At 39.6% G+C, this 21143-nt stretch overlaps 1 protein-coding gene across 2 annotated transcripts in view; it reads left to right on the forward strand.

Moving 5' to 3' along the window:
* Positions 1-20233, forward strand: part of DNAAF1 (dynein axonemal assembly factor 1) — a 51105-nt gene extending 30872 nt beyond the window's left edge. The window contains exons 6-12 of one of the 2 annotated variants that reach the window (XM_082270667.1): positions 2023-2144; positions 4066-4232; positions 6227-6556; positions 7315-7421; positions 16074-16145; positions 18511-18841; positions 20101-20233. In XM_082270667.1, coding sequence (XP_082126793.1) covers positions 2023-2144; positions 4066-4232; positions 6227-6556; positions 7315-7421; positions 16074-16145; positions 18511-18841; positions 20101-20192 — 1221 coding nt within the window. In that variant the 3' untranslated portion in view covers positions 20193-20233. The remainder of the gene's footprint in view (positions 1-2022; positions 2145-4065; positions 4233-6226; positions 6557-7314; positions 7422-16073; positions 16146-18510; positions 18842-20100) is intronic. The other variant, XM_082270668.1, reaches the window with a different exon arrangement.
* The last annotated feature ends 910 nt before the right edge of the window (positions 20234-21143 follow it).

The raw sequence follows: 21143 nt of genomic DNA on the forward strand, positions 1-21143 counted from the left end.
ACAGACAGTGCAAAAGGTGGTGGCTTCTCTGTGCCTATTGCAATTATCAGTGTCAATCAAAGGGAATGGAGGGAAAAGCTGCTACCTAGCCACGAGGCTCTATTCTGCCTTATCCTTTCTCTGGCTGAAAATCTTTTTCCAGGAGTAATCTACCATAGGAAATCATGTTGTTGTTACAGTGTGTGTTGCATTCAGCACTCTGCTAGTAAAATCTTATAATTAGTGACCCACCATTACTCTCTGCCAATAAAGTCAATTCTAGAAATCTAAGTAGAGTTTGGGACTTTTCATGTACTTCCTTGGGTTAATGACCACTGAGCTAGTGGTATAAAATCATTTGTACATAACTTTATTTAGAACGTTATACAATTTTTAAAAGAAAGGGGTTTGTTTCATAAAAACAGGTTACCCAACTGCTTGTCCAAGGTGATGTGATTCTGGATTCAAGATCTTAAAGCGGAGTTCCACCCAAAAGTGGAACTTCCGCTCTTTTGTTTCCCCCCCTCTCCGGACGCAGCACCCGACAGCCAATGGAAACATCGGCTGCGGTGCCGACATCACTGGACTCCAGGACAGGTAAGTGTCCTAATATTAAAAGTTAGCAGCTACAGAATGTGTAGCTGCTGACTTTTAATTTGTGGAGGGGGAGGCGGAACTCCGCTTTTAATCCAGGATCACATCTCCCTGGACAAGTGGAATTGTTTAATGTTCTAAATAAAGTTATGTACAAATGATTTTATATAACGTGTTGGCTCAGTGGTTATTAACCTAAGGAAATACATGAAAAGTCCCAAACCCTACTTAGATTTCTATAATTGTCTGTAATTGACAATTGAATGGTACTTCCTTAGGGTGCGTATTGATTTACACTCTACCCCCACACACAATACGTCTCTGCCAATAAAGGTAGCTCCACTTTCGTGGGGAAAAAAGCAAATAAAAAATAGCATAGCATATACAATTGCTACATAAGATATATTGTGATTGAATTGAATGTTATTAAAAAGGACCTTTCCTTTTCAACCTAAAGCACTGTAATTTTCTGTAAAATGCAAAGCAATATGGCAACTTGGAGGCGTTGTGTACACCATTGGTGTACCGAATGCCCCCAGAAATGTAACTTCCTGCTTGTGTGATTGGCTCACTGATTTTCCGAAAAGTCTGCACTGAGATACATGTCAGATTTTAGGCATCTTTTGCAAAAAAAAAATAATAATTTTTGGTTACTCCCAAGGGGTTAATCACTTCTAAAGGGATGCAGTCACTCCATTTTCTTCATTAGAGCACTGCAAAAGCATCAGCTGATTAATAATGAAAAGGTCGCTCCTGTTTAGATTTAAGCCCCGTACACACGTACCGATTGTCGGCCGTAAATATTCGGCCGGCGACCGATCGGCCGATTGTAGGCTTGTTAGTATGATGCTTCCGACAGCCGACAGCGCATTTTCGGCCGAACAGAATCTGTTGTGCAAGCATTAAAATTTTTGTTGGCCAACACCAGAACGGCCGATTGTTCGCCAGTCAGTACAAATTTCGGCCGACAGACAGCAGATTAGCAAGACTGGGCATGCTCAGAAAAGAAAAAAGACAAGGAAAGTTAACCATCACATGACATCACTTCTGCAGTCGGCTGTTGTTGGCCGACAAAATTCGTGTGCAGTCTTTTGCAGTTTTCAACAGACACGACAGCCCTGGACAAAAGACGGCCGATCGTTCGGCCGACGATCGGTACGTGTGTACGAGGCTTAACTCTGCACACAACTGCTCTTTCTTCAGAGCAGAAACCGGTAGGATTCTGCAAAGTTTGTTAAAATCCCTGCAATGTATATTGATCACCCAGGGGGACTACTTTTTCTCAAGAAAAGTGGAGTTACTCCACTAGGTAAAATTAACACCGGCAAGGTTAAATGAGTGCATATATGTATATACCTGTTTCTACCAAGTGTGTGTACTCTACATTTCAGGTTTCATCCTTTCACACTTGGTGTGTCAGAACTATAATTTGTCTGTATTTCATTGTAGCGTGTCTTAAACCTGATGGGAAATGAACTCATTAAGAAGATTCCCAATTATAGAAAAATTGTGACGGTCCGCCTAAGAGGGATAACTTACCTGGATGATAGGCCAGTGTTTCCTAAAGACAGGTAGAAATACTGCAGTGTACACAAACATTTTCTTCTCTGTGATAATCTACTTTCTTGTTATTCATTTCAATTTTGGATGATGTTATTATTTTGCCCTGGAATATCATAAAGTCATAGTAACCTAGATTTTTTTTAATATGATAACATATGGCATATTCTGCACAATTATTTATCTATGATTTTTCTGTATAGACCTTTTGGCTTAAAACAGAACTTGCATAAAAATACAAGGTCCTGCTATTCACAGCCCCCCCCCCCCCCCATTATGCAAAGTGACACCTAAAATAAAAAACATTAAGTGCCGGTTCACACTGCATCCTTTCACACTTGGTGTGTCAGAACTATAATGTGTCTGTATTTCTTTGTAGCGCTCAGTGTTCCTGTGCGATTCCTGTGCAATTCAGTGCAATGGGATTTTCAGTCCATTTAACTTAATGGGCTGAAATCGCACTGGATCACACTAAAAATAGTACATGCACTACTTCTAAAAGCGCACTGTAACTGGATCCGATGGTACTGCGGTACCATGCGCTCCTGTGCAGGCACACGGCCTGCATTTGTGATCTGCGTCTGGGGTGTCATTAGGAATACCATTGACACCCGCAGCAGATCACACACCAAGTGTGTTTTAAACAGGTGAGAGAAACATGCACAGAATGTGGATTTCCCACACCGTGTTCTGTTGTGAAAAGAGAAAAAAAGTAAAAAATACTTACCATAGACCCTGGATTTTGGCTAGGTGTGTGTGATATCACTCAGCTTCCTGGGAAAGATGGGGGTCCCAAATATTGCAAGAATGCACCCCAGTATTCTACCGTAGCGCACTCTCTCAAGGCTTGAGATCGTTGGGTTTCCCAGGATTTTGCGGGAAGGCCCATTGATTTCACCAGGCCTAGGCAAAGTGGCCAGAAGCTGGGGATTAATGTACCGGTAAATATGCTTTTGATTTTTTATTTCTATAGGTGTATTTGCATAGAGTTTAGGGGTTTGTAAATTACTAGTTTTTTGCAAGCTAAATTAATTGAGAGAGTGACAGTGGGCTGAGAAATCCACCTGCTTCATATTATTTCTTGGCAACTCTGGAATAAAGCCCTTGAGTTCCCAGCTACATCCATCTTCCTCAGTACTTACAAATTGCCTTGCTATCAGTGCTCATATCTATACTGATACAATTCTTAACAGGATGTTGAAATGCTGCTGAAAAGGCACCAGCAATGGTGAGTAACCTCATCCTTGGCATACATGCAGCAGAGCAAGGAAATAGGCGTAGTAGTTCTTGAGAGAGTCAGTGGATTGTTCATTGTTGGCTCCCCTAAACTGAGATATCAGTTCAGGTAAACTAAAGCTGGCCATACACTAGCCGAAAAATCGGTTTCGAAAACTGAACGATGTTTCGGAAGGGCTAAAGATACTACCATCATATAGCGACCAAATTTCAAAAGATAAACATTCAATGGACATAAATGAACCGGTTTATCGTTCCATTTGGTCACATCAGAAGGGAAATGACAACATAAAAGTGACCTTCCGGGTTATCCTCGCTGGCAGTACCTTATGTTCGTTGGGTGTACAAATCCTTCTTTCCTGATTTGTTCGCTTCATTAGCATCGCCCTAGCTGTTCATTCAGTATGGATCATGTGGATGAGAGTACCATTTAAAGGCATTAAAACCCTGAAAATGTGGGATCTACATTTGCTTTCACTTTTGCGGCTCCAGAACAAGGATACACCAGCTGAAGTTAATATATTTCTTACTGTGGTCTTTGCTAGCAACCATATAATTAGCTAAACACTACCTCCTAAATTCCCAGTAGATAACTTTGAAGCATTCAGGCTTTAAGTTAGTTGTAAAATGGTGAAATCAGTATCTTCATGTCCTACTGCAAACCAAAAAAAAAACATTGAGTATGTGTCCTTGTAGAGCTTGTGCAGAGGCCTGGGCTAGAGGAGGAAGAGAGGCTGAGATAGAAGAAAGAGAAAAGTGGGAGACCAGAGAGAGAAAGAAGATTCAAGACAGTATTGATGCTTTATCTGAAATCAAAAGGAGAGCTGAAGAAAAGATGAAAAGAAAAGAGACTGAGGAGAAAGGTAATGGGTTGAGTGAACTGTGTCAATTGTGTCATTGTGTACATTACTTTTTACTAAAGACAAATAAGCTGTTCATTTTGCAAGGAAATTTTTAATTTCCAAGTTAATTTTTCCTTATCTTAGTAAATACGGTTAAAATTCACTTTGCACAGCACACCCAATCATGTACAAGAAAAAAAACAAACAATATTTTTACTTGCACAGGATTGGATATTTTTACTTGCACAGGATTGGATGATGAAAGTCAGCAGAGCATCACCTTATTGACTTAGCTAAGGGAAAATTCCCTTTCAAATTGAAAGGATTATTTGCTTTTAGTAAATCAACCTAATAGTATTTTATGCACAACTTATTTATTTATAATGTTGAAGTGATTCTAAAGGTAATTTTTTAAAAATATAACCAGTTATACTACCTGCTCTGTGCAAAGGTTTGCACAGAGTAGCCCTGATCTTCCTCTTCTCAGCTCCTGCTGTGCCCTCTCTGTCCAATGAGGAGAGAGTTGGTAGAGCTGTTGCTATCATGCATATTGCTGGATCGAGATGGGACTCAAGTAAATGTAAGGTGGGGCTGGGGAGGGCAGCTGAAGGTTTTTTTAAATTTAATGCATATAATGCATGAAGATTAAAAAAAAAAAAAAAAAAAGTAACTTTCTAGAACCACTTTATTAGTTAAAAATGATATAATTTGTAAATTTTATTTTAGTCACTAAGTATGAAATATTGAATATAAAGATTTCAAATATAGTATTTGCAAGTGCACCCTCTTTTACACTTTTCTGCGTTGTTGTGATTGTTGTGTTGTCTGCAGAACTGAATAGCTAAAGCTCAAAGTACGCACACTGCTAAATTTTAGGAGGAGGGACAACATGCCCCCTCTCATTGCTTTGCTCTTAGGACTCTGCATGGCATCCCATTTTGGAGAAACAGTCATAAATGGAGCAGTAAGTGATTAGTTTTCAGTTTACAAAACACAGAATGCTGTGCAAAGTCTTTTTTTTGGGTGCAGATTCACATATGTATGTTTTATAAACCATAGTCTGTATGATTTTCATGTACTTCTTCCATCTGAAGTACCTGGTTGATCCTGCCAGTCACCTTTCTTCCTTGTTCTAAACTAACCACATAAAGCAGAGAAGTTGATCTGTGTCAGTGTGGTCCGTTTGAATCCTTTGGCTTACTTTTACTTTAGAGGTACAGGACATTGTGCAGACATACAGCATGAATGACAGCCAATGCAAGACATAATAAACATTTATATGATGTCCTAGTCCCATATATTTGAATTATGCAATTTTAGTGCATTTTAATATAAGCCAGCAATGATTCGTTGACAAATGACAAGTTAGAGAGTAATGTTGTTTGCTGCCAGTTGTGTTACAATTTAGCTAAAAAAAAACATAAAAATCAGCACCAGGCATGTAACAGTTAGTATATTGTGTTCCTTGTGTTGATTCTTCTACTTTTAAGAGAAATCTTTCTCTGTCCAACCCCCCCGCTGCAATCTTCCGGTGTGGCAAGGGTAATACAGCTAAGAGGGCTGTCAGGAGCTCTAATCAAGAGTGACCTTTTCTGACAGATATGCCATTTATGGAATGTATATTATACCTTCTATGAATGACTGGATATCTATAAATTGGGGACCTGTGGATGATAGCCCCTCCCCTCACTTTAGGGATCCTGAGTCCTTCATAGAAGCTGTAGCATGCTTGTACACTTTCTGTGAATGGCAGATGTGGCAGGAAAGGGTGGGCATAATCAAGCACTTTTGTTGAGAGCTCCTGGGATTCCCTTAGCTGTATTAACCCCCCACCATGCATCAGAAGATTGAGGGGGTTGGGAGTAGGACAGAGGGAAGATTTCTACTGAAAGGAGAAGAATCAACACAAGAGACACATTATCCTAGCTGTTAGGATTTTTAATACTTTTATTCTTGTCTAAATTTTGGCTTTAATACCTGTCAGGACTTTACATTTCTTATGACTTGCTGCTTAGGTCACATTCCCCAAGATATCACTGTACCTTGTGAGGAGCAGGTAAACCACTGCAGAAATGAAGAGTCCCGAGAGAAGATCCAGAAGTTTGTTGAAGAGACTATGGCGGCATGTGATGAGTTGTATCCTGACAAAGACAACAAGGAAACCCATCTTCCCAAGAGTCCACTTGTACAGTTAATTGACGCAGACAAGAAGACACAGTATGAGGTCCCAGGCCAGAAGAATTCAGAACCCCCATCTATTTCTGCATTTGACATTCCTAACAATAAAGACATACTGTTCTCTCAGCAGAAAAATGTAACCAAGAACAACGAAACCGCAAATCAGGGTAACTTAATGGTCAACAGGGAGCTCTTTCTTATGATGACATTGATACACATGATGCATACCATATGGTTTACAGTTTCTTTTTAGAATTGCTTATTTTTAAGACAAAAAAAATGCACTGGTTCCTTTAGGCTTAACAGTTTTTAAATATAAGTACTATACATATTTATAGTGTTATAGTAATAATCCCACAGGACATAATTGAATATGTAACATTTTGTCATTGAATGCCTACCTTTATCCTACCATGAACCTATTTTACATAATATATTATGTGGACATGCCAGCACAGAGCCACTCAACCCTACCAAACATCTTTGGGATAAAATGGAATACCAATTGCGAACAAGTTCATCAGGTCCAACAGCAGTATCTCATCTCACAAATGCTACTTTTTGCTAACTAAGCACAAATTCCCATGGACACACTCCACAATTTTATGGAAAGCTGTCCAAGAGGGGTGGATTGTGGTATAGCTGCAAAGGGTGTGTCTCAAAAATCCCCATGGCTTTGGAAAGAGATGTTTAAAAAGCTCAAGCATTTAGCCATGTAGTGTATATTTTGGTGGACTTCTCTTTAAACTACGCATCTATGTCTTGACTTGGGTAATACATTTAGGCTTCCAAAACAGGCCACAAGTCAGTGTGCGTGTTCCCATGAAGGAAACAAATGAATTTTAACATTGCATAACTATCAACTTTAGTATTTTCCACTCTCAGAGGCCTCAAATAATTTAATTGTATCACACTTTGTTCATAGCTTCATACAAAGACGTGAACATGGAAGGCTCCCTGACTACTAGTCTTGTTGACGCTGAAGATATTGAAACTGTCCCTCTGAAAATTACAGAAAAGCTCTACCTTGATGTAAGTGTAAATGAATTATATGCTATTGTTTGTTTTGTCTGCAATATATAAAAGGTGGTTCCGTAGTTTGTTTTAAAGCTTTTATTATTTTTAACAGGTCACACTGTAGTTATCACAATGTTGAATTTTCTTGTCTCAGCAGATTAAGAAAAAACATGGCATAATACATGAGTTTCTAAAAATGCACAAACATAAGCAGATCTACAAATTGTGAGAAAAACGTTTAAAGGAGAAGTATACCCAAAGCTAGTTTGGCTAGACTTCTCCTATGGATCGTGCAATTCGTTTTGCACTCCTGTGACCTGTTTTCAGCAGAGAGCAGACTGAATTCTGTGACTCTATGCTTTATTTTGTTGAGAGATCACTTTAAAAAACAGCCCCTAGCAGTTCTGGCCATGGCCATCTTGAGTAAGGGCAAATGATTCATGAAGCATTTACGTTCTGGAATCCATCTGCCCTTAGCTCAAGCATGCATTCAGGAGAGTGTACTTGGTTAAGAGAAGCCCACCTCCTCTCCCGAAGACTCCTGGGATGTATGACATCATTTGCCTAGGCAAGAAACCAGGAAGTAACTTAAAAAATGTAGAAAAAAAAAAGTTTAAAACAAGTGATTATGATATACTGTACTTGTCTATCTAGTTACTAATGCTAGCAGCATGATGATTAAAAAGAATCAATGTTGATTGGGAGAGTGAAGTTCCACTTTAAGCTAAGGGTTAATTCCCATGCAAATTCCTTTGAAAAATGAACAGCATATATGCATTTAGTAAATCAACTCTATTAAGTTACTGAAGTAAATATTATATGATAGATCAATGCAGTTGTTACTGTGTGGTTAACTAGCGATGAAATTCATAAAAACACCTGCTTGTGGTTAACATAAAAGAAAACACAACAGAAAATGGCCTAAAAAAATGTATAGCGCATAACTCAATTTAATAAATTGTCCAACCTCTCTGTTCAAAATGGTTTGAATAAATAATTCTGTGAGATTTCCATATTATAAAACTTGTTAATCTTAAATTCTCATGTATCTTTGGAGTTCGTAGTTAGAGATCATACATTCATAGTTAGTGTGGTTGAAAAATGACACCAGTCCATCCAGTTCAACCTATGATGTGTGTTTGCGTGTGTGTTTGCTGTTAACCGTACATTGTATACCCCTGTATGTTGTGGTCTTTAAGGTGCCCATCTAATAGTTTTTTGAAACTATCGATGCTCCCTGCTGAAACCACTGCTTGTGGAAGAGAATTCCACATCCTTACCGCTCTGACAGTAAAGAACCCTTTGTGATATAAGGAATACGCATGAGAAGTCGGCCCAGTTCTCCAGGAACCCAAAACCCTCCTTACTACATCAGCTCCTCAGCCACTTGGTAACTTCCCTAATCTCCAGTTTCCTCTCTGGAGTGGCTTGAGGTACAGGTAATATTTCTGAAAATACTAGCTTGGAGGTCCTACTCCTCAATTTAGCTCCTAAGTCCCTGAAATCACTTTTTAGGACTCTCCATCTCCCTCTAACTTTCTCATTGGTACCAACCTGTACCATGACAGCTGGGTCTTCCCCAGCCCCACCCAATAATCTGTCCACCAGTTCCGTGATGTGCCGAACCCGAGCGCGCGGTAAACAACAAACATTTCGGCACTTACGGTCTTTGTGACAGATTGTCCTCTCTGTCCTTCTAATAATTGAGTCCCCTAACACCAGAACCTGTCTTTTATTACCTTTAGCCTTGTTCCCTCTCTCACTGGAGGAGTTCATCCCTTGACAGCTAGGGGCGTCGCTCTGCTCCAGCAATGCTGATCCCTGACTGGTTTTCCCAACATCACGCAACAGGGCGTAATTATTGGGATGCTCCAGACCAGGACTAGCCTCCTTGCCTAGTTTCCTTCTATCCTTCCTAACTGTCACCCAACTACTCTGCTCTGATGCCTGCGCCCTTGTCTCTCTGCCCACCTCTGTGCTGGCACCTGCCGGGTACGTTCCCAGCTCTCCTTCAGTATGGACAATTCTTCTCAGTGTTGCCAGTTGCTTCCCTAGATTCAAATTATATCAAGGTAAGCCACACAAAGCAGTGAATTTGTCATATAACACACAAAATATTATATATGGTGAAAATACCAAGTTAAATACTTGAAATATACAGTGAATAAAAATAATAATAATAACAACAACTTGAATGTGACATACACCCAACCAGGAAGTGTGTAAAGCAAGTTGTGTGCAGAGTTAATTAAAGTTCAATAGTCCCTATAAGGACCCAAAAAATCAACAGTGACAAATAAAAATGTCTAAAGGTCAAAAATGATCTTGACCACTAAAACTGCTGGAAAACTCCTGGGGATCGATCCAGTAGTCCGTGTGAGATTCCAAAGTGTTAGATCACTCCTATTGCAAGGAACAGCCACTAGATACGCAGACTGCTTACCAGATTGAGGTATATCAAGTGCCTGATTCAAAGGTGTATGCTCCCAGGTTCCTCAATAGGATAGACCTCTGGATAAATTCCAACCTCAGACGACAGGAAAAGCTCAACAAACATGGACCACGTGCATGTAAAAAATGATACAAGATCCCATAGCGTAACACTGTATAATTGTTATGGGTGCATATATCACAAATGTACACCCAATGGTGAAAGTTACACCTTAAGTGCAATCCACTTAATAAGGAATAAAGTGCTGAAGTGAAAGATAGTGACCTCCACCGATATTACAAGCTGCAAACCAGACATACAAATGAGTATAGCCAAAGGAAGTTGCAAATAACTATGTGCCAAACTCCAGTCAGAGAAGCGACCAACACCCACATGCACAAGCTGCTTACCAGATGTACACAATTAAGTGCCAGTATCAGATAACAATTTGTTTGAGGGAATTAAAGCCAAAGGAAGGAAATCCCAAGGTGTGCGGAAACTTCAGTCAGGAGCGTGACCACCACCGACATACAAAACTGCTTACCAGATATACTCAGTAATAAGCCAATGTCCAATGCCAGTAAACTCAGGATCATAGAATTCAGCAGGTCCCAACATGGAGGAATGCCTCCAAACGATATCCCCAGCAGGCATCAAGTCACAGGTTCATATAAAAAAGAATAAGGTGCCCCATAGTGTAAAACCATAACATTTATTCAAAAAAAATATAAGGGAAGCAACTTACAAACATCAAAAATAGAGAGCGTTTGTTTGAATGAGCCGCCGGCCGGTCGACTCTTCCGCCCGTCCTCAATCTCGTATTGGTGATGTCAGCACGCCACGACCTAGATTCAAGACCTGAGCTTCCAAGAAAGCAACGTGCTTACATTTTGTGCAGCTGTATTCGCCCTCGCTCTCAACATGCGGGTACTCTCAACATGCGGGTACTCCCAACACTCGGGTACTCCCAACACTCGGGTACTCTCAACACTTGGTTACTCAGGTACTCTCAACACTCAGGTACTCTTCACACTCAGGTACTGTCGTCGCTCAGGTACTCAGGTTGATTTACCAAAGACAAATAGGCTGTTCACTTTGTAAGTGATTTTGCTCTTTGCATGGGAATTATCCCCAGAGCTTAGTGAATGGGATGAAATTTCACTTTGGAAAGAATACTCAGTCACATGCAAGAAAAACAAAAATATCAGCATTTTTGCTTGAACGCGATTGGATGATGGAAGTCAGCAGAGCTTTGCCTTCTTCACTAAGCTCTGGGGGCCCAAAATCCAAGGAGCACCTTCAGGTGTTCTAGGTGCATAAATTAGACATCTAACTTATTTGTGGACCATATATCACATTTTTGGAGCCCTGAGGCACCAAGAGCGTAGACACTGTAGCTGGTATGGCAGTGATTAGAGACAATAGGACTTGTAGGGTGGTTGGTGATTAAGGACAATATGACTGGTGTGGCAATGATCAGGAACACTGTAGCTGGTGTGACAGTGATTTTATATATATATATATATATATATATATATATATATATATATATATATATATATAATACTGTGTGTGTGTGTGTATATATATATATATATATATATGTATATATATATATAAATACAATTTTTTTTTTTTTTCTTTACATACTGTCACCAGAGCAGTGCCGTATTACCATAGTAACACTATATTACTCTATTACTCTGGGTAGGGGAACTGCTCAAGATTTCTTTTTTGCACTGATTGCTTTTTACAATGATTGTTACTGTAATAAGCAATCGGTAAAAGTCTGTGTAAAGGTTTCATTCATGAAATCTTATGTACTACTGTGATGCTGTGACAGGTCACAGCTAGCACCTGATACCCGGCCATTGTGATTGGCCCTGGTACCACATAGTAGTAGAGCTACACGATTGTTAAAAAATTACGATCTCGATTTAACCCCCCTCGGGATTTTTATCCAGCATTTCCACGATTCATGTAACAAGTGCAGAGCAGTTCTCTGCTTACAGCTGAGAGATAAAAATAAACATTGTATCATTTGGTGTTTTTAGATCAAAGGGATGAACTTCAGTCTGCAAATGAGGGCAGTTTAACCACTTACCGACCGGGCCATAGCCGAATGATGGCTACAGTGCGGTCGGCTAGTTCTGGGAGGACATAGAGGGACATCCTCCCAGAATCACACTTCCCGTGCGCCCCCTGGGGCATGCACATGGAAGTGTCTGTGCTCGCTGGGTCCACAGGACCCAGCGCATCACAGATCATGGTAAAGGGCAAATGACAGCTGCCCTTTACCACGTGATCGCTCCGTCATGGGTTGTCAACAAACCGGCACATATCCAATTCAGTTCTCTCCTCTCCTTGCACGCTGCCACATCAGTGCTCATCCGTGCCTCATCCATGCCACATCAGTGCTCATCTGTGCCACATCAGTGCTCATCCATGCCACATCAGTGCTCATCTGTGCCACATCAGTGCTCATTTGTGCCACATCCATGCCACGTCAGTGCTCATCCGTGACAAATAAGTGCTCATCTCATCCATGCCACATCAATGCTCATCTGTTCCACATCCATGCCACATCAGTGCTCATCTGTGCCTCATCCATGCCATATGAGTGCCCATCCGTGCCACTACAGTGCTTATAGTGCCACACAAAAGTGTAATGGGAAGTCAGGAAATTAGATTTGTAATTTTATGTCCCTAGAGCACCTGACGGTGCTTCCTGCATGTTGGGCATCTCTATGTGGCTAGTAAAAGTCTCACACATGTGGTATTGCCATACTCAGGAGGAGTAGCAGAATGTATTTTGGGGTGTAATTTTTGCTATGTACATGCTATGTGTTAGAAATATCTTAAAAATGGACAACTTTGTGTAAAAAAAAAAAAATGTGTTTTCATTTTCCAAAAACTTGTGGAAAAAATGACATGTTCAAAAGACTTATAATGCCTCTAAGATTATGTGTTGGGGTTTATGCTTTCCAAAATTGGGTCATTTTGTTGTCGTTTCCATTGTCCTGGAGCTCCAGGGCCTTCAAAAGTGTGATAGGTAGTCAGGAAATTATATGTGTAATTTGTGCTCTCAGAATGCCTGGAGGTGCTACTTGGTTGTTGGGCCTCTGTATGTGGCCAGGCTATGTAAAAGTCTTGCACGTGTTATCACCATACTCAGGAGGAGTAGCAAAATGTATTTGGGGAGTTGCAAGTATGCCTATACAGTGTGTGAATAAATAACTTGGTAATAATTTGTGAAAAAAATAAATAAAAAGTCTTCATTAAGCAAAGAATTGTGGGAAAAAATGACAACTTTAAAAAACTAACCATGCCTCTTACTAAATACCTTGAAATGTCTACTTTCCAAAAAGGGGTCATTTGGGGGCATATTTCCTGGCTTGTTGAGAAATGAGATAGGCTGGCAGTACATCAGGTGTGATGAATTTTTAATGATTGGTACCATAGCGTGTAGACAATATAACCTTCACGAAGACCAAATAATATATACTTATTTGAGTTATTTTACATAGTTACATAGTAGGTGAGGTTGAATAAAGACAATAGTCCATCCAGTTCAACCTGTGTAGGTGTGTGTGACTGTAATCATCTAACATAGCCCTTAATCTCCTGATCCTTGAGATGTAAGTCTAAGAGTCTTTTGAAAGTCACCATACTACCCGCAGAAACCACCTCTTGTGGTAGACAATTCCACAATCTTGTAGCCCTAACAGTAAAGAACCCTCCTCGTTGCCTGAGGTTAAAACGCTTCTCCTCTAATCGCATTGTATGTCCTCGAGTCCTCATGCAATTCCTTCGAATGAACAGCTTTTTTTCTAAGCTGAGATCCCCATTAAGATATTTATAAATTGCTATCATGTCCCCTCTCAGACGTCTCTTCTCCAGGGAAAATAAATCGAGCGATTTCAGACGCTCTTCATAGTTAAGGTCCTCCAACCCCCTAATCAGTTTAGTTGCCCTTCTCTGGACTTTCTCCAGCTCCAACACATCCCTCCTGAGGACTGGAACAGAATACTCCAGATGCGGTCGGACCAGAGTTTATAAAGTGGAAGGATTATAGTCTTATCTCTGGAATACATCCCTTTCTTTATGCATGCTAATATTCTGTTGGCTTTGGAAGCTGCCGCTTGACATTGCATGCTGTTGCCTAATCTATCATCAACCAAGACTCCCAGATCTTTCTCCATTTTTGATTCCCCCAAGGGTTCCCCTCCTAACGTGTATTGTGTTTTTATGTTTTTAGTCCCCAAGTGCAAAACCTTACACTTTTCCACATTAAACCTCATTTGCCATGTCGTTGCCCACTCCATAATTTTGTCCAGGTCATTCTGTAGGATATCTGCTTCATGCTGTGCAGTTATTGCCCTGGCCAATTGTGTGTCATCTGCAAAAACTGATAACGAACTACTGATCCCGTCCTCAATGCTGTTTATGAATAAATTTAACAAGGTTGGTCCCAGGACTGAGCCCTGGGGGACCCCGCTTACTACCTCAGACCAGTCTGTTTATTACCACCCTTTGGACACGGCCTTTTAGCCAGTTCCGTGTCCAAGAGCAAACCCTGCTGTCGATACCTGCAGACCTTATTTTATAAATTAAGCGCTTGTGGGGAACTGTATGAAACGCCTTAGCGAAATCCAAGTACACCACATCCACTGGTCTGCCCCTATCTAGCTCACAGCTAACCTCCTCGTAGAATGCTAAGAGATTGGTTTGACAAGAACGCCCATTTGTAAACCCATGCTGGTTACTACTGATGATGTTGTTGTCTTTAGCATATTCTACGATATAGTCCCTTATCATCCCCTCCAAAAGTTTACATATTATTGATGTCAAGCTGACAGGCCTATAATTTCCCGGGATATGCCTCTGGCCCTTTTTGAATATCGGAATCACGTTAGCCTTCCTCCAATCCCCTGGTACATCTCCTGTCCTAATACTGTCAGCAAAGATCAGGAACAGTGGTCTAGATATAACCTTACTGAGTTCCTTGAGAACTCTCGGATGTACACCATCCGGGCCTGGTGATTTGTTAGTGTTAAGTTTATCCAGTCTTTCCCTGATTTCCCCCTCTGTTAGCCATAGTGGCAAGTCCTGTGTATTACTACTAACCATACAGTCCTGGTCAGTGTACCCCTCCGTTTCCTGTGTAAAGACTGACGAGAAAAAAGCATTCAGCACGGTTGCTTTTTCAGTGTCCCCTGTAACCATCCTCCCATCATCGTTAATTATGTGTGCAATATGCTCTGCCCTAGTTTTTTTGCTGTTGATATATTTAAAGAATTTATTTGGGTTTTTTTTTACTATCCTCCGCTATTTGTCTCTCAAAGTTGATTTTAGCCATCTTGATTTCTTGTTTATTTTTACCAAAGATATGTAGCAGTATAACTTTTGGCCAAAATGTATGAAGAAAATTTACTAAATTTGCAAAATTTTAAAACCGAAACAAAGAAAAATGCATCTTTTTACAACATTTTCGGTCTTTTTTCAAAAAATAAAAAAACCAGTGATGATTATATACCACTTAAATAAAGCTCTATTTGTTTGAAAAAATTTACAAAAATGTCATATGGGTACAATGTTGCATGACCGAGTAATTATCATTCAAAATGTGAGAACGATAAAATAAAAATACAATCCTAACTATGCACATTTAGTGGGAAAATTCACTCCAGGTTATCTGGGATGTGTATATGATTAAAGACCTAACTGTATTTACATAGGTGTGCATCTTTCCACGGAGACAGAAAGTGAGATGAAATCCAAAATTTCAGTGACATCTCCAGGACATGAAATTAAACAAAAACTGCCCAATGAAACACAGACGGCAAAAAATAAACTGAAAGGGGGGTTAACCCTTCCCACACTCTATTCAAAATGAACAAAAACGTTTTGGCCAAATGCACTAACTTTAACCTACAAAGTGCATGATTTATATGCTGGCACATCACATCCGGGCTGTCTGTATTTTGAAAAACTCAAGTGAAGCCCTGCTGCAAAAATTGCAAGACATTATTTTGGGTTACCGAAGATGGCTACTAACTATTGCTCACTTCTAAGCTGACCCTTTAATTTAAAGATTTTGGGGACATTATATGATGTATTCTTAACAGTAGTAATTGGTTTTACTTAATTTCTTCAACATGCTGGGTAATATCGAATGTTAATAGCTTTGTTAATAGCAGGTAAGAATAACCACTAACTCTATTTAATTAATTTAGGATTTGCCTGATTTGGAGGATGTGGATTTTGATGAAACCTCTGGAGAGCTACAAAACAACATTGGACAAAAGGTAAATACCTTTCTGGTAATAAATGGTTATTGTTGACTTGACGCTTCTAAATCTGGCTTGGGTATCTAGACATCAATGACTCCTATGCATGAATGGGTTTATTAAGGTGTTGACCATTCAGCTTATTCAAGCTCACAATTGCTTCAACGTATGTACTTGATGCCCTCCTATAGATCTTTGTAAAGGCCTGCAGTCTTCTGTTCACATCAGACAAGTTTTACATTGGCATACAAATCTTTGGGAATACAAAACCCACTTGAAACAGGTCAACAAGAGGTCAATTGCAGGTCAAATATACCAGTCAGTGAATTCAGAAGAGTTCAGAACTGATGTAATTGACAAAAGCCAAAATTCCATGGTCAAGCACCACAGTACACAGAATGTGGAAATGTAATAGTTTTAGTAAATATAAATTTTCTCCACAGCAGTTACAGCAGTCTTGTGACTTCTATCAGTGTCTGATTTAAAGCTTTAAGGGTGACTGTCCTATGAGGTTGCAGGACCCCTGACCCTCTGTCTGGACAGTGCCTCGAGACTGTTCATAATTTTTAAAGGGTGCTTTGACTGAAAAAAGGTTGGGAAATCCTGCTCTAATTTGATAATTACAGGAATAAACTGATGGCACTGCAGATACGTCTTGCAGCCTAAATGTGGCAGTGTTCATCTTCAGACTGAAGGCTTTAATTTTCTTTAAATAAAGCCTTCCAAACTGAATGTGACGATTATGGCTTAGCTGGCATACTCTGGTTCCACTGTAAAAATATTGATTAAACCCGCGCTTATGGTCCAATTTAAATGTGAATAAATAGATTATAAAAGTGAGAAAAAATTTGGATGAAAATATAAATATATATATATATATATATATATATATATATATATATATAAAATATATAAAAACCTATAAATGGCAAAATAGTGATGCAGCTGCTGTAGCACTAAGTAAAAACTTAGGTGAAGTATGTAATCCAATTTAAAACAGCGCTAGCATAAAATACAAATCAGCATTCATAAAGTGAAATATAAGGTGTAAATAAATAATTGAAATCACATAAGTATATATATATATATATGAAGTCCTTTCATTAAGTGATCAAATTCCAAAGTGCTCCAGGTGACGGTGACCCCTCTCTGTTCCCTACTCACCACAACAGCAGAAAGATATAGCTTGAAATCAAATGAGATATTGCACCAAGCCTTCTCCTATGGAATACCACGTGGTATCAAATGTTTCCTTAGATAAAACAGGTCAGAGTCTCCTCCATAAACCCCAAATTGAAAACAGAAGGACCGCATATAGTGAAGTATGTTTTAAACAATTTATTTCCTAAAAGAAGCCAAAAACATACTCACAAACATAGGTATAAAATTTGCAGTGTATAAGGTGACAGATTGTAGTGTACGCCGCTTGTTAGCGTGCGTTCCACAGCCGATTCAGGAAGTGTAACCGGACGTGACGATGCGTCAGAGCCGTACCGGAAGTGCATCAACGCGTTTCGCCCGCCTACTGGGCGTTTTCAAAGAGGCATTCCATAGGAGAAGGCTTGGTGCAATATCTCATTTGATTTCAAGCTATATCTTTCTGCTGTTGCGGTGAGTGGGGAACCTAGAGGGGTCACCGTCACCTGGAGCACTTTATATGTTTTTCTGCACTGGAGCACTTTGGAATTTGATCACTTAATGAAAGGACTTGATATATATATATATATATATATATATATATATATATATATATATATATATATATATATATATACTTATGTTATTTAAATATTTAAATTATTTATTTACAGCTTATATTTCACTTTATGAATGTTGATTTGTATTTTATGCTAGCACTGTTTTAAATTTGATTACATACTCTGGTTCCAGATTATCAGTGGAGAACCAAGCTGTCAATGGCAGCCAGGATTGAGAGCCATCAGCTGTTCACATGAGTTGACTGCTGGCTCTTAAAGGGAAAGAAATAATTAATGCATCACCTACATGAGACATTATGCTGGGCACCATTTATACACAGATGGTGGGCAGGAATGGATTAAAAAAAGCCACTTTGTTAGCAGTGATGTTGTTTTGATTATGGATTATTGGTGATTATTACATGGAAATGGCTTAGTCAGCTAGATTATAGACAAAACTTTTACTGTATAGTAGGTTTTGAATTCTCCAGGGATATCTTTGTGCTTCAAGAGAACAAATCACCCATCACCTTGTTAAAGGTGGCTGAACATTGGATAGGATGTGACTTTTTTTTCAGGGGGGGGGGCTTAATCTGGTACACCATTAGCATGCACATCACCCCTTTTACTTGGATCATGCTTTCTGGGTTTTTTCTTTAATTTTACATTTTTATCTTGGTTTGTAGCAGACATATCGACCAAAGATCGAAGTGATATCTGGGGACAGTGATGACAGTGATGGTGACTGGGAGAGAACTGATGTGACGCCAGAAGTTTATGAGAATGTACAGCCAATGCATCCTGTGCTAAATATATTTAATAAGCCCAGTAATGAACTACACCTGAGAGAAGACCATCAGCAAAAACACATAGAGGTGGATCTTGGGCAGTTAAAACCAAGAGACAGACCCCTTATTCAGGAGGTGGACGTTAGGCATGCAAAAGAGGATGATAAAGCACACGATGATATTGTGGATTGCAATCCTTGTATAGAATCCTTGGGTGCTTTAATTTCAGGTTAGTATGGGAATAATTAATAATCATTTACTGATTTAAAATAAACTGTAGTCCTTACATTTTTTGAAGAAACCTGTACTAACAGCCACTCCTAACACACACCATAACCTAGCTGTTTGACTGTGTAATTTAGATTAGAATCCTGCTCTGTGTATTGGGGGCCCTGACAGTGGCTCTTGGAGGAATGAAGGAAGACAGTGAAGTCTGTCATGAAGGAAGTCTGTCAGTTCCAGCAAAATAGGAATTGTAGAAAAAATCATCAGATGCAAGAATACATTCTGGTCAATTCTGTCTTGATATAACCTACTTTGTAAACCCCACTGAAAAAATGTTGGTACTTTTTTTGTACATTGTAGTCTTGATTTTTGCTTTGCCTATGCCTCTTGCTATATGACTCACTTTGTGAATTCAGCTCAAAAATATGTCAGTCCTTTATATATGCTGGATTTGGGATAGTCACAGCTCATCCTAAAGATAAACAAGGATATTGAAAAACTACTTTTGCAGTGGGCCTCGCACCCTGCACTGCAAAGATCAAAAGCAAATTTTTGTCTAGGGTACCAGTAAAAAGCAATCCTCCTCCCTTTGTAACCAGCTCCCCTATGTTCCTTCTTTTTGGCTCTTCCTCTGTAAGTGGCACTCTGATGTTATCACGTACAGTGCAGTGCAATGGTCCTACATTGTAAGTAAGGATGCCAAGGGCCGTCCAAAACCCCAGAGCATCAATAGGAAGAGTAGAGCTTCGGCTGCCAAAAGAGCAAGGGATTTTTACTGTTACCCTAGGAAAAAAAAAACATAATTGTACCCATATTATAATATGGCACTGAGCTCTTGTGTTTCCGTCTGGTACCTGTTACTTTCACTCTTGTTTTTAAAAGAGAAGTATGGGGTTTGCAAAAAAAAACATTTATACTTATATACTTATCGATACTGCATCTTTCCCCTGCTGACTCTGTAGTGAGAACTGAGTGATAGAACACTGCTGATCGCTCAGTTCTCCCCTCCCCTCAGAACAGAGAGCCGCGACTGTCAGTCACCAGCTCTCGGCTCTGCCCCTCCCATGGTGGAATGTGGCGAGGCGGGAGGGGCTGGCTCAGGCTCTTGGTGTCTTTTCTGAGCCTGGAACAGCTCTGTGGTGTTAGTCAACAGTGAGCTTTAGCCCGCTGATGGCTGAAAAAGTGTCACCGGAGTGCAGAATGAACCTTATTTTAAAGTATATGGACCTTTTCAATCATTGCATTTTTGTTTTTTTGTAACAGGAGATTTCAACACACAGGACAAGACAAAAGGTGGCCTCACTGCATCCCTTACATGCCAGAAAGATGAAGACATTGAGTATGAATTGGACTGAGACACAAAATGGTTTATTGTTTTCTCAAAATTATTGGGGCAAAGAGGCTCTCCCGAAAGCAAATCTTTATTTACAAAAAAAAAAAAAACTTTTTGAAAGTAAAGCAGTTATCATGAGTTCTTTTACTACACTGTTGTTCACCTTACAGTTGTTGGGAGCGCCATCAAGTGCCATTAACTTCCTGGTCACATGAACGTTTACGGCATACAAGTGCAGCAAGCTATGATCTGGAATCATCTGGAGTAATGAAACTTTCAATGCTTTTTTTGCTTTCATACTGTTTACTTTTCCAATACAGGTACTTTTTTTAAAAAATAATTTAAAAATTCCCACAGTATTTTTTCTTATTCTGTTATGAGCTGATTTCGTTTTTTTTCTTTCCCCATTTTCTACTTGTGGCAATCATCCACCCCTACTATCAGAACAGTTCCCCATGTGACGCAGGAGTCATTATTCTATGTGTCCATGCAATAACTGTGCTCTTTTTCTTGATGGCAGAGATGCTGTTACATAAGCATTGGAATTGCGGAGGTGGTAGCTGATTCTGTCATCTCATTTAATCGGGAGCCTCCTCAAGCACAACATGTGTGGAAGTTCCAGATGAGTTCCTGTGCCGCCATCAAGCTTTGTCTATGGCAATTTGGCCAGTGGGGGTGCATTTTGTGGATAGACCAACAACTGTATAGAAGTGCAAGGAGGGTTTTTAGAAGCTGTTCATTTATTATAGAGGCCTGTAAACATTTGCATTAACCACTTCTGGACCGGAAAATTTCCCCCCTTAATGACCAGGCATTTTTTTACGATTCGGCACTGCGTTACTTAACGGACAATTGCACGGTCGTGCAATGCTGTACCCAAATAAAATGGATGTCCTTTTTTTCCCCACAAATAGAGCTTTCTTTTGGTGGTATTTGATCACCTCTGAGATTTTTATTTTGTACACTATATACA

Source organism: Pelophylax lessonae, assembly GCF_965119305.1.
Source record: "Pelophylax lessonae genome assembly, chromosome: 10".
Lineage (NCBI taxonomy): Eukaryota > Metazoa > Chordata > Amphibia > Anura > Ranidae > Pelophylax > Pelophylax lessonae.